Raw genomic sequence first — 14,669 nt, 5'->3', positions numbered from 1 at the left:
TGGGAAAGTGTACTCACATGGGGCCCTGTACTGTGTGAGACTTAGATACACGAGGCAGACATTAAGAATTGAGGAGAGTGGACAGGTTCCCTCTGCGCTAGACACAAAGTTCTATCTTGGTGTACCCGTGAACTCTGTACACTTGGGAAACACGTCACGCTCCTGAAGTCACTGTTGCCTTACTTCAGAGTTCTGAGTTGACCTGGCTAGGATTTGAAGGGTTTTTCACTTATCGCCTAATATCCTGTATCTGCAATTTGAGTTAACAGCCACCAGAGGAGAGCTATCAAGTCAGATGTGACCAACTGCTTCAAGCAGTTAGGTCCCCAGTGTCCCTGTCACAAAAAGACCAGGGCTCTCCACGCCAGCCCCGATATAGCATTGGTTTTGGGACAGACAGCCCCTTTTCTCTGAGTTTTCTTGTAGTTCTGTATGTGTGTTTCTGCCACCTATTTGGAAAGAATACAAATGCTAATTGAATCTCAGAGGAGGCGAATTTTCTCTTAAAGTATTCAACGGGCGTTTGCAAAATAAGGGAGGGACCCTCCTGAGAAAACAAGATGACTGAGTCCTCATTTTTGCCTGCACCGGGTTCCTTTCGCCTCTCAGCCTTCCTAGCTAGCGCAGATGTGTGTATGTCTGGAAAGCATAACAGATTCATCTTGCAAAGGTCAAAAGGGATGACTCCCCCCCCCCCCCCAGTCTGCACATGTTAGCCCTGGGGAAACAGGCACTGATGGGCTTATCAAATCAGCCCGTCTTTCTCCTCTGCCGGGGCACCGCTGCCCACAGCGTGAGGGTGGCTGAGCAGTGCAAAGCTGGAATCCCCTGAGCAAGCAGCGTTTCAGCTGGCTGGACAGATCAAATAACACTTGGGCTAGTTAACAAAAGACGCCAGTGGGAAGGTGTTGGAAGCCGGAGTGTGGAAATTTACCCAACATTGTTTCTTTGACAGGGAAGGGGACTCTGAAAGATGCTGCATTCTTGCAGCCCTACCACATCCCGCGGAGCAGTCTCAGTCAAGGTGGCGTGGATGCGTGGGTGAAAGAGGATACGCCCCCATCCGAAGCCTCTGGAGGGTCCTGGCCTGGCAGCTAAGTTCCTTTTGGACTCGGGACAGCCCATGCAACTGCAGAGCTCACGAGAGAGTGTGGCTTTTCCCAGCTCTTTACTCACCAAACTAGTTGGAGCTCTGGATTCTCAAGGGAACTTGTAGAAAGATAAACTGGCGGAAGTGAAAAGAAGCCCCTAGAACCTTCTAGAATCCATTAACTGGATCCCCCTCTTACTGCTCAGGGCACAGAGGGAGGCTGTGATCCGATTAAGCTTTGGACCCACTTAAGGAAAGCAGCAACACAGCTCAGCATTGGGGCCAGACAGAAGGATTCGAAGGGGGGAGAGTTGCTGCATATTTTACTTTGAGATCCGTGGAGATAGAAGATAAGGACACTGGCTTTTCTCCTTCTAATAATGCCAGATCTGGAAGAAGCATGAACCATTTTAAGCGTCTAGGAGGGTTCTTGAAGCCCAGGCGTTGGTGGCAAACCCTCCCGTTACAGGTACAGATGAGAACCGTTGCAGCATCCCGCTGTGCACGTCAGTGAGCCCGGACTTGCAGTCAGCCGGTCCTGTCCCCTGGCAGCAGTGACCTCACCAGGAGCAAAAGCATCCCTCAGCTGTGAGGTTGGACAGAATGAGGTGTGCTGGGGAAACCGCTAGCTGGAACTTGGCCTGTTCGGATTGCCCCTGCATCCCCCAGACGGCCCCAGACCACTGAGTCAACAATGGCCGAGAGAGGCGACTGCCTCGCCAGTGTCTACGGGTACGACCTTGGAGGGCGCTTCACCGACTTCCAACCCCTAGGCTTTGGGGTCAACGGGCTGGTGCTGTCGGCTGTGGACAGCAGGGCTTGCCGGAAGGTAGCTGTCAAGAAGATTGCTCTGAGTGATGCCCGGAGCATGAAGCATGCGCTCCGGGAGATCAAAATCATCCGGCGCCTGGACCATGACAACATTGTCAAGGTCTATGAGGTACTAGGACCCAAGGGCAGCGATCTGCAGGGCGAGCTCTTCAAGTTCAGCGTGGCCTACATTGTCCAAGAGTACATGGAGACGGACTTGGCGCGCTTGCTGGAGCAGGGCACGCTGACCGAGGAGCACGCCAAGCTGTTCATGTACCAGCTGCTCCGTGGGCTCAAGTACATCCACTCTGCTAACGTGCTTCACAGGGACCTGAAGCCCGCCAACATTTTCATCAGCACGGAGGACCTTGTGCTCAAGATTGGGGATTTCGGGTTGGCAAGAATCGTGGATCAGCATTACTCACACAAGGTATGTCTGTCCGGAAAGGCTGCTGCTGCTGCTGATCTGTGGGGTCCTCAAGGATGCACACAGTGTTCCAGAGGGCTTAACTTTCTCCATTGTAATCAGGAGACTGCTGTTAATGTTAGGGAGGGGTGAAAAGGTGCAAGGAAAGATGCATGGCTTGAGAAGTTGTCCAGAGTGGGAGGTATCCAGTTCCTAGTCGTGACTTTGCCCACATAACTGTGGCCAATCACTCTGGGCTATACAAGTGAAAGGTCGGACTAGACAATGTCTAAGCTTTCTGTTAGCCCTGAGCTCTATGGCTGTAGTACTGTGTGGTTGATGAATTTTTCTATCGCATCCACTGATCTTGGACATCTGGCTGCTCAGGAGACACCAGAAGGCTCTGGCTTGTCTCACCTGTTCCTCTTACCAGGGCTGGCCCATTCTGGGTTCTTTTCAGTCAGTCAGGAGTGAGCAATGGGGGCGGGGTGGGGAGCTAGTCTGATAAACTAATGCTCACTACAGATCAGCTAATGACTGCCCTCTTGGTCCTTCCCTCAATGTGGAGTGACGTCATGCTTGAGGATGGTTCTGTTACAATTCCTCATGGTGCGTCACAGAGTCATCCCAGCTGCGCTGATAGAGACACATGTCACCACGATTTGTTTCCAAGGTCCAGGCTTCCTCCTTACCTGCTGTGTCTTCAGGAACAGCAAATGTTCTCCTCTGCCAGACATGTTGCTACTGTAGGGTACCTGGGAGCCTCCTCATGAGCATGTTACCAGTCACGCTGAAACAGAGCCGGTCTCCCAGCAAAATATACTTTGTTTTTTGCTTTTGTTGTTTTTAATTAGAATAGAACATCCTATTGGAAGCAGGTACTCCACGCAATGTTAAAATCATCAAGGGTGAGAGTGGGCCACGGAAGACGAGGGTGGCTCTGACCTTGAACATGATTTGGCTCTGTCTCTAGGGTCCCCCCTGTTCCTCTCCTCTGTGCACAGGGAAGGCATCCCAAGCCAGGGAGCCACAACTCCCTGTCCACCCTCACTGGCTGGAACTTGGGCTCCTGACCCAATTTCAGACCCCACATCACTCCCACTGCCTCTGGCTTCTCAGTGCCCAAGTAACTTTGCTGCTTTAACAGTGTGCTTGCCCTCTGCACCCATTCCTGCAGCCGCGCCATCTGCCAAGACAGACAGCCGAGTCTGTAGGCAAGAAGCCCATGGCAAAGACCCAATACTACAGGCTGTTTGTTTTCTTGCCTTCTAAAGGGGCTATGATGTCAAGTCATTGAACCAATGGTTCTAACCCAAAAAAAATCCAGAGAATCTACATTTCTACCTGGGATACATGTATGGGTGTTTGCCTGCATATATGTCTGTACGCCATGTGTGTGCAGTGCCTGGGGAGGCCACAAGGAGACATCAGATCCCCTGGAACTGGAGTTAACAGGTGGTTGTGAGTCGCTGTGTGGGTGCTGAGACTCGAACCCAGGTCCTCTGAAAGAACAGCGAGTGCTCTTAACTCCTGAGCCGTTTCTCCGGCCCCCACAACCCTCTTAATTGCAGTAAACTAGTACTCTTGGGAGTCACCTGATGAGGCCGTTTAGTGACGTGTCCGGGGAAGGAGTGGGGAGATGCGTGTCTCACCTACAGTACAGTCAGGAAGACGGCTCCCTGGGGTGAACAGTCACCACAGTAGCAGTTTTGTTTTGTTAGAAACAGGGTCCAGCTCTGTAGCCCACAATGGCCTGAAACACGAATCAGTCCTCATGCCTTGGCCTCCTTCGTGTTGAGATCACAGGCGTGTCCCACCAATCCCAATTGTTGAAACAAGTCTCGGGATGTGACGTGGTGTGAGCAATCCCACAGTGTGAGGAGTTGAGGAGATGGGCTCCCCGTTGATATCACTCACCCCTGGAGCCTCAGTTTCCCCACCTTTGACAGAGCTGTGTCCTCCCTGCCTCTCTGGTTTGTAGATAAGAATGAAAATTAACCATGAATGTAGAATCCCTTGAAAAGTGGTTAAAAAAAAAAAAAACTGTCACTGAGTGCCCACAGAACCCAAGCACCACAGTGCAGGGGGCTGGGGCTGGAGAGGGGCGGGGCTGGGAGGGGCGGGACTGGAGAAGGGCGGGGCTGGGGAGGGGCGGGGCTAGGGAGGGGCCGTGCTGGGGAGGGCGGGGCTGGAGAAGGGCAGGGCTCACCTGACTCTGCTTGCTAGGTTCCTGCTACTTCTCTTAGTGGGAGTTTCATTCTCCCCACACAAGGAAATTCATGTGTTCTCTCACTTCATCTTTTTAAATATGAGAGAGCGCTATATGAGATTAAAAACAGTAACTGGAGCCAGTTACTAACCTGGTGTGTGCTCACGTCCACCTGGTACCCAGGGGTCTGTCAGCACCACCCACTGCAGCCGTTTGTCCTTATTCACTTTCTGCTTTTAGCTCGCCGCCCTCCTCTCCCTCCAGGGATGATGAAAGGCTTCATACTCGCTGCTTGTATTTATCCAATGTGCATTTAAATCAGTTCTCACTTAATCCTCATAATACCGTGAGGCACTTAGGGCCAATGGTCCATTTCACAACTCAGAGAAGTGGCTTGATGAGAAAGCATGAGGATCCCGGGGCGGAATGGCAGGAGGGGAGGAGCCTGAGGAACCGGGGCCTCTCATGCATGGTGAGGGCTCTTCCTGAGGTGCACTGGATTCTGGGTGGGAATTACCTCTGAGGGTTCTGGTCCTTCCTCTCTTCCAGCACTGACCACTCTCTCTCCACCTTACCTTGTGGGTATTGTGTGTGCACTGACCACTGGCCACTCTACCTTGTGGGTGTTATGTCTGCACTGACCACTCTCCTCTACCTTGTGGTTATTTGTTTCTGGGTCTGTTCTCCCCCTGGCAGAGTCCCATGCTTTGGGCGGTGGGGAATCTTATAAGTTCCTGAGATCTGGACCTCAGTTGATTTTGGTGTTTGTACTGGTCAGAGGGAAGGACAGTGATCTACTGGAACCTCATAGATAGGAAGCTAATGTGTTTGTAGATTCCATGGTTAGAAAGTCTAACTCAAAAAAAGGAACTCTACATTCTTCAGATGATAGCTGGAGTCAGATGTGTACTCCTGCTGTGTGCATCTGTGCTCGCGAGTGTGCTTGGAGGATGGGGTCTACAAGCCATGTGCCCTGTGGGCACTCAGTCTCTCTTGAAGAGGACCATTGCTTATCTGGACATACCTTTTCCACATACTGATCCCGTCCAGGGCCAGAGTGGTCCAGCTAGAGACTTCTTGGGTGGGCATGACCCAATGCAGCAGTGTGGAGCAGTCTGGTCCTCAGCCTTCCATCTTTATCACAGGTAGATAGTGTCTCTTCACACCTGCATCCTTCAGCTGCTGCAGGACCTTCCTAGGGCAGGTACCCACTTCGCTAGTCTAGAGATAACAGGAGAAACGGCCTTCTCTTCTTTAATGAGCACTAAACTGAAAGAGCTCCGAGGCACACTCAAGAGCCCTCTGGGTCTGTCCTACCATTTCTAGGGATCTTGGCCTTTACCTGGTCCAGGGGGGCAGTAGAGTCAGTGCAACACAAAGGCAGGAGTGTGGGAGCCCGTTCTGGGGTTCCTCGTGGCTTTACCCAGCAGGTCCGAATAGAGGATGATCAGGACCACGGGCCTGAGTGCAGGTGTCTGAGATGGTCTGCACTTGGCTGTGCTGGGGGAGGAGGTCTTTTGCTCCACCCCTTGGCGTCTCTATAAAAACCCTGGGCCAGAGACAGTCCGGGCCCGTTGGAATAGGTTCCAGGCCCTCTCGAGGCTATCCTTTATTTTCTATCTGTTTATCTCCGCAAGACTCTCCGCTATAAATCCTTCTATCTAATATTTCCTGCTGCTCGCACTCAAGAAAACTCTGGGAAGCTGTGGGGGTGGTGGGTAAACGCCCCACACAGGAGATGGCATGGGTGACAGTGAGGAAAACACAGTGGTTCTCCCTCATCCGTGGCAGCCTGGGAAACCCTGGTACCTGGGTTATTGAATTAGTGACTTTTGCATCATTGTGTCCAAAGTATTTGACAGGGGGGAAAAAAACCAAAAACCTTACTGGGAGAAAAGTTCATTTTGACTTATACTTTTAGTGGGTCTCTCTCAGTCCATCTTGGTGGGGATGGCATGGCAGAGTTCATGGCAGTGGGATGGCAGGGTAGGGAGCTCCTCGTCTCACTGTGGACCAGGAAGATGGCAGGGGTGGTGAAACCTTTAAACACCCACACCTAGTGTTCCAGTTTCTTTTCTCTTGCTGTGATCAAACCCTGACAAAAAGCATCATGGCAAGGGAAAGGTTTTAGTCCACAGTCCCAGGTTACGGTCCACAATCCCCGGTTGCGGTCCACAATCCCGTGTTACTGTCCACAACCCCGGGTTGCGGTCCACAGTCCCGGGTTGCGGTCCACAGTCCCGGGTTGCGGTCCACAGTCCCGGGTTGCGGTCCACAGTCCCGGGTTGCGGTCCACAGTCCCGGGTTGCGGTCCACAGTCCCGGATTGCGGTCCACAGTCCCGGGTTACGGTCCACAATCCCGGGTTACGGTCCACAATCCCGGGTTACGGTCCACAGTAGCAGGGAGGTCAAGGCTGCAGGAACAGAAAAACAGCTCCATAACATCCACCATCAAGAGCAGAAGGAGGGATGGGTGCATCAGGCTCTCTGACATGTTTGTGCTCAGCCGGGTTTCTCCACTCACATAGTTTAGAACCCCCAGCCTAGGGAATGGTTGTACCCACAGTGGACTGGGTCTTCCCACATCAATTAATGAAGACAACATCATTCGGGTCAGCCCAGTGTAGACAGTCCCTCATTGAGAGTCTCCTCTCAGGTGATCCTAGGGTGGGTCAAAATGATGATTAAAACCAAACCATGACAACGAATGGTGCCCCGCCTCCTAAAAGATTACACACACTCTTCTGAAGTCCCCAGGGTACGACCCTCTGGGGGACATTTCAGGTTCGAACCATGACAGTCCTTATCTAGCTTACTGCACGATTGACAATTCCTTTTCCTTACCTAGCTGATTCTTGGAGTAAGAGGTCCATACACACGCTTCATGGCCATCTTGCCCATCTCTGTCATTTCCCAGGTGTAAGTACTGGAGGAGGAAGAGCCCTGTTCAAGGTCGACTAATGAGCACTCGGAGCTGGTTGTGACTGTGTGCACTGTTTTTCTTCTGAGCCCCACTTCTCTGCAGTTTCTGTTTTCATTGTGGCCTGCTCACTGAGCAGCTGGGTTTGGCCTGGATCTCCGGATGTATCCCACCCTGGCCTTAGACTCCGGATCCTCCCGGCTTCGCCTCCTAGGTGCTGTGTTATAGGCATGCACCCCCACATCCAGCTTCCATTCTGCTTCTCTCCAAGGATCCTGATTGGGCAGCGGAAAGTGAGGATGCCAACATGCTTTCAGATGCTCTAGGGACTAAATCCCTAACACAGCTGCTTGCCTAAGTAGATGCTGCAATGAAGCCAGGCATCAGTTTACCTCTGCTGAAGCATGGACCAAAGCATGGAGCCAGTCTTGTCAGCTTGGCCCTGGATGGGTCATGAGACCCTTTGTGAGAGTGTGTTTATTCTTTTTTTTTTTTTTTTTTTTTTTTTTTTGAGTCCCTTTCTCCCACTTCCTCCACAAACCTGATAATTAGTTCCTTGTTATTTGTGTCAAGAAGAGGTGGCTGAATGATCAGAGCGTATTTCCCTTTGAATTTGTCATATTAGGAGATGAATAATCTCAAAAGGAAAAAACAATGCTTAAGACTTCACTGAACCCTGTGTAAACTCTGCGAAATGTTACCAGCTCCCCAGAAAGCAGGCAAGACTCCATCCACTCACTGTCTGAGTCAATGTGCCCTTCCAGGAAGGGCCACCCAGAAAACCTTCACAGGGACTTCTAGAAGACTGCCTGCAGACCCAGCTTCCATGGGGTGCAGGTGGAAAATGCCCAGGCAGGAAAGGAAGGGGAACAGACTCCTGAGAATTTGGGCAGCCAAAGGTCTTACGTTTTTGGCAGATTTCCCAAGCAAGTGTACCCTTCCTGTTAGGTTGGTGCTTTGAGCCCCCAACCCCTAGCCACTTCCTAGTCCTCTGTCTTCTTACCTCATTCTTGACCAGAATCCTTTTTCTTCACCTTCCCTATCTCCTTACAATTCCTTAAAAACCAGCTAGCTTGCCGGGGTCTCTAAGGGTGGTTACAAGCCAAGAAGCATCAGCTACACCCGAGAACTACTCAGGGAGGCCTCATCGCAGAAGCTCAGATCCAACCATCTGTGTGTCCGTGGGCCCCCAGGGCAATCTCAGGCTCCTGACCTTTTAAGAGCCATTGACCTAAAGAAATGAGGGGCCTTGCCTGTGGATGGAAGCCGGTGCCTGTGATGTGTTCCATAATGCTCAGCCCTGCGGTTCTTATGCCGGCACTGGGAAGACCATGTGGGTGAACTTGAAGCATGTACGTTAACTGGAGGGCTTGATCATGATGGCTGTGAGGCGCACGCAGCACAGCTCTGGAGAGCCTCGATTTCATTACCTTGGAAACCACCTGTTCCCCATGGTACTATTTGGCCAAAAGTTATACAAATGGAGAACCTGCTGGATTTTAACAGTTTGGAGATATGAACAGTGATTTTTGGAAAACACAGATTTTTCTTTCTGGTGTAAACTACTTCAAAGATGTTGTCTAAGAAACAAAACACTAGTTTCACAGTTGGGTAGGAACGAGGGTTTGAAGGCTCAGCAAATTGTGGGAGTTTGTTTTAGGCTGTGTTCCTCTGTGGCCCCCGAGGAGTCCATGAGGCTGAGCAGAGACTGCAGCCTGGGAACCCAGCCAGAGACAACTCAAAGCCAGTGCTGCCTTCATGGTGTTGGTTAGTGTCACTTTGCCTCCTCTCTTGTCTCTTCTTGTCCCTGCCTTGGGTGGCCTCAACCATCTTCCTGGGAAGGTACCCAGAAAGTGTCCCTCTTCCAACATAAACCCTTGAAACTGAACCTAGGAGGAAGAATGGTCACCCCTGGGGCTTCAGGGGTCTTTGCGATTAGGAAAGCATCCTTTGGGGCTTCAGCGCTTGCTTACATCCCAGATGCTCTCTACCGGGAAAACAGTGCAGAGAGTGGGGAAGACCTGCCCAGGACCCCACAACAGGACTAGGGTCCATCATACTGGTCCCGGGAGGGGCCCAGACACCCACAGAGGCCATGGGAAAATTGACTTGTAGAAGGACACTTTGCTGAGGGACCAGCCAGCAGGGAAGGTCACTTTCTTCTTAAGCTGTTAAACGTGTTATTCCAAACCAGTGGAGCCGAAAAGATGGATTTAAAAGACTATGGAATATCCCTTTTTAAAGAGGAAAAATATGACCTAGGGGATTAGAACAGAGGCTGGGCTGAAGAGTAAGTGTCTGGGCACTCAGGCAGACTTAGAAAGCTAATTTTCTTGGCTCTCGGGGTCTCCTTGCTCCCTTCTTACTGTAGAGGTCCTGGGAACAGGTATCTCAGCCTCGTGGTGTCCTTCTCTGTCCACCGCACCCAGGCCCTGCTGAAGGCAATCCCACTGAGCTCCAGGGGAGTATTTAACAGTTGCCTCAGCCCAAGCAAGCAACCAGTCAGGACTAAGCACACCAGAGTCGTGAGGTGAGGGCCTGGAGTTGCCATGCTTACCAACAATTCACCTTTGGCAACCACGTGAAGGCTCAGAACAAGAGAGTGAGGGACTCGGAGTGCCAGCCATTTACCAACCAGTCTGCTGGCTCATTAGGCTGAAATGGCCCACAGCATCCACACATTGCTGCTGCCTCCTCAAACCCAAGTTCAGCTTCTTGAGTGTGCCTGCGGGTGGAGTCTCCCCTGGAGAGAACAACAGCTGACTGAACGGCTCAGGGGGATCCCTGGCCGCCTCCTCTGGCCTCCCTTCTGTGAATGCCCCGCTGACACTTACCTCTCAAACTGCAACTGCTAACACAAAGGCTCAGAGTCCAGGAACACGCAGCCCGCCCAGGACGGAGTACAGGCTGGCCGGTGGCAAATCCTTTATTACTGAAATAAAGTACCTTTAGTTTACTCTCGTTTTAAAAGTCTGGGATCCCCGGATTCAGGACTCACAAGTTTTTGTCAGTCTTTAAGAATGCCCTCTCTTGCCGGGCGGTGGTGGCGCATGCCTTTAATCCCAGCACTCGGGAGGCAGAGGCAGGCGGATCTCTGTGAGTTCGAGGCCAGCCTGGGCTACCAAGTGAGTCCCAGGAAAGGTGCAAAGCTACACAGAGGAAAAAAAAAAAAAAGAATGCCCTCTCTTTGCTCTCTGTCACTGTTATTTACAAAGAGATGAGATGTTTTTCCTTCATGCCATTGGTGTCTTTTTTCCTCTGGCCGCTGTCAAGATTTCCTTCGGCCGTCTCACCGTCAGGAGCCGACACATGGTCTTTTTTTATTCAGCCTTGGCTGTGTGGGACCATTGAGGACAGCGGCATAGAACAGAAGGTTCCAAGGGCGAGAACCACTTTGCTGTGAGTTTTCTGACATTTACGGCTCCCTTCCAAATCAGGATCATACAGCTGAGTCGGAGGAGGAGGAGGCCAGCGCGTAGCTTGAGCGTAATTTGCAGTCACCCACCTCACCTAGTGTAACATCACCGACTTGTCATCGTGCCCCCAGAAAGTGCCATTCGCAGTGACAGCTCGGGTCCCACACACTGTTCCCTCACTCCCACGTGGACTGCCGTTTACCCCTGCAGATTCTGCGCAGATGTCCCAGGTCACCTAGTTCTCCAGGAGAGTCAGTCACCCCCTCCTTTTGCCCAGATAAGCGGCCGATCTGCGTGCCTCTTCCCAGATGGACGCCGTGGGCCCTTGGGTGAGGTACACACTTGTGTCCATTTTTCTGGCATGTAGCACAGTATCTGACCCATAAAATGTGCTCAGTAAAGGCTGGTTGACTGATGAACAAGCCATGCCTCTGCTTCCTATGAACCAGAGGGTGGTTTTTCCGGAGTCTCGTTAGTGTAATGCTTAACTTAGCCTCAGGAGAGCTTTCAAATATTTAACGCCCCCCATCCTGTCCCTTCTACCCCACCCTGCAGTCTGGGCCCCTTTGTCTCTAATGGTTTTCAGGCTTTGTTACTCAGTACTCGCTGGTGTTAAGTGACTCAACCCTCACGTTATTTGTAATAAATAGGCGCTGTCGGTTGCAGATGGGGACACTGAGGCACAACAGTCACCCAGGTAGGCTGTCGCCGAGTTGGACCTGCAAGCCCAACAGAGGCTGCCTGCAGAGGACACACGTACAGTCCCTGCCTGCCCTGCCCTCAGTTCTCTTCGGCTGACTGCACTCCAGGGCTCACGCCGTCCTACCTACCCTCTCTCTCTCGTTGACCACCTCTTCCTGTCAGAACCTTTCTTAAAGTTCACGGGCAGACCAGACCCGATGTGACGTCCTCAGCCGGGTCAGTGCGCGTGTGCGACCTCTGCTCTGTGAACGACACGCCACTCCTGTGCGTTCTTGGCCAGTGTGTCACCATAAGGGCTCACAACTGGGCTGCTAGCCAGTTAATGTATGTCAGTTCCGTATTCTCTAGTTTAAATGTATGGGGTTGGGTTTTGGTTTTCGTTGCTTGCCGTTGATGTTTGGTTTTGTTTTTAATCTCAAGCACAAGTTGTAGCCTTTGTTCCTGGTAGAGTTCATCTCCTTGGTTCAGACAAATATTCCAACAGGGAGAGATCTTTTTGGATCTTTGTTCCCTCATACAGCCTTGCCGTTTACTGTAGCTAGAAGTTTCTCCAGTCCTGCCTGGACCATGCAGTCCTGTGGCCTGCTTATAAAATAATCACACAGAGGCTTAATCTTATTTATAACTGCTTGGCCGTTAGCTCAGGCCTAACACTGACAGCTCTTACATTTAAACTCAGCACATTTCTGTTCATCTGTATGTCGCCGCGTTTTCCGGGGCTTTACCTATGTGCCACTACATGCTGCTCCCTGGACAGTGGCCTGGCATCTCCTGACTCAGCCTTCCTCTTCCCAGAATTCTCCTTGCCTGCTTATCCTGCCTGTACTTCCTGCCTGGCTACTGGCCAATCAGCATTTTATTTATCAACTAATCAGAGCAGCACATATTCACAGCATACAGAAAATCCCACAGCATTTTATAGCTTCATAATATATTTAAGGACTTCACCTGCCTCCTAGGACTTTAACTATATCACTAACTAAACTGTGTGCATAAAGAGATTAAGCCAAAGGCCCAGCCTCATGGCCACTAGGCAACTCTGACCCACCCAGCCAGTTACCCATTTACATAATTAGATAGTCATTTAACTCACATTTTAAAAAATTGTCTACAAAGACGTTGTAGAGGATGTAGCTAAAGGAGGTGGTGGAGTCTCTTTATTGAGACTCAGGGGCGCTGTTCTCAGAACCCTCACTTCCCCATCTCAGACTGCGTTTAGGGAGGATGCCTGGTTTAAAGTGTGGCTCCAGATAGTGGCCCTCCGCTCCAGGCTCTGTATAGCACACTCCTGTCTCTGGGACAGGTGTCTGATTCCTCCAGTGAGTCCTGCCAGAGACACAACAGGTCAGAACTCTTAACAAGAGAGTGGTATCCACAAATTGCAAAATGCTAGCCAACAGGGTCTCTTGATCAATTCTTAGCTGTCACAACCAGGTTTAAAAAAAACAACAACAACAAAAAAAAAAACCCTCTACTCAACCATGTACCCAGAGAGACCTCTGGAAAAGGAAAAAGGAGAGATATGCGAAGGAGGTGGAGAGAGACACCAACTTGGCGTCCATTTTGCGCGGCGGCTGCTGACCCTCCAAAATGTAACTTGCCTGAGGGAATGGCCGAGTCAGCTTTGTGGAAGAAAGTAATGGACAGCAAAATAAAAACAAGTCTCTTTAGGACTTCTGTTGGACTTTGGCTTTTAACGTCAAATTGGTTTCTAGTCTGAACACTCATGGTCCAAGCTGCCAGATGTAATTTAAGGTTCCCTGTTCCTACCTGTGGGCTTGCGCCATAATAAACTAAAATTCAGAAAGTCCTGCAAGTGAAGGAAGCCGTTCAGCCATAGAAAATTAAATTCTGTTCCCTGGGTGTTATGTACCAAGGCCGGAAATTGAATAAGGACATTCGAAAGATATTTCTAGCAACGGGACCTGAGACAAAGTCTTTTCTGCTTAACCCTCCTGTGGCCAGAACCTCGTACCACTCCCCAAACAGCTACCAGAGTCTTGCCCACCGTATGTTCTTTGCACCAATACACTTTGGAACAGTAACTGTTCTCAGACATGGTTCCTGGTTTAAACAGATTAGGTCTACATGATTTGTTCTTAACCACGTTGCTAAATGTGGGCTGCTTGTTCGTATTACAGAACCACATCTGGCTTTGCACACGGTCTTTCACTGATGCCCTTTAAGCTCCTATATTTGAAGGTCTGCGAGGTGTCCCTCCATCCAACATGGGCCCTCTTAGCTCATCTGCTCCGTGAAATGAGACTTTCCTGGAGTCCTGTGTGATATTTGCCTGTCTGGGGTACTCAGGGCCCTTGGATGGCTAGAAGAGATGGGAGCAGAGTTCAGTTGAGACTGAAGATTCTGGGCTATGGAACTGAGGAGCAAGGCCCGATGAGGTCAGGTCTGCATGTGCCCAGAGAGCATGCAGCTGGAGACAGCTTCCCTGAAACACACTTTCTCCAGGTGGGACATATCTCCCCATACCCCCACATTAGTGCCTGCATCCATTCCTTCCTCCCCTCTCATTTCCTATCCCCCCCACACACACACCTACCTACTCCCAAAACCATCTCTAGACCTTAAAACAAAAGTGACTAGTGCCAGTCATTTACATTTTGGAGACACCTCCAATGTAAGCTTTAGTTTTTATGTGAAAAGGAAGGTTGCAGCCAAAAAAAACATCCCTCAGGTATTGGCCAGCAGGTCAGGGTTGTATTTTTCAAGAAACCTTTTTATTCTTGCTATAGGAAATACATCACCTGGCTTGTCGTTTATAATCTCGATCATGAGTGTTTCACCTGGAGCATCCCCGCAGGGCTGTACTCACCACCCTTTGCGGCCTCCTCTGTCCTTAGCTTGGTGATGTATATGAGATCTACAGGACAGCCCACTGCACACAAAGGAGAGAATTTCCTTGGGTTTTGCTGGGGGGAGAATCCTGGAAGCTGAATGCCGAAGCAGCTCAGAGGGTATATGCCCTCCACGCAGTTGGGCAGGCTGGGCGAGCCTTCTCTGGCCTGCCTTTCTTAAGCTATCGAAGGCAAACAGCATCAGCCATACAGGATGATAGCCCTGCCGCAGAGTGCTCGGGACCAGGCCTGGAGCGGGGAGG

General features: G+C 50.9%; 1 protein-coding gene across 4 annotated transcripts in view; it reads left to right on the top strand.

The window, feature by feature from the left end:
• The window catches only part of Mapk4 (mitogen-activated protein kinase 4), a 144,203-nt gene that overhangs the window by 92,331 nt on the left and 37,203 nt on the right, over window positions 1-14,669 (top strand). For all 4 annotated transcript variants that reach the window (XM_006970101.4, XM_042263785.2, XM_042263786.2 and 1 more), the window contains one exon: window positions 956-2,330. In XM_006970101.4, coding sequence (XP_006970163.1) covers window positions 1,785-2,330 — 546 coding nt within the window. In that variant the 5' untranslated portion in view covers window positions 956-1,784. The remainder of the gene's footprint in view (window positions 1-955; window positions 2,331-14,669) is intronic.

Source organism: Peromyscus maniculatus, chromosome 19 (assembly GCF_049852395.1).
Source record: "Peromyscus maniculatus bairdii isolate BWxNUB_F1_BW_parent chromosome 19, HU_Pman_BW_mat_3.1, whole genome shotgun sequence".
Taxonomy (NCBI): Eukaryota; Metazoa; Chordata; class Mammalia; order Rodentia; family Cricetidae; genus Peromyscus; species Peromyscus maniculatus.
The sequence above is the reverse complement of the archived record's forward strand: the minus strand, read 5'-3'. Positions and strand labels throughout refer to the sequence as shown.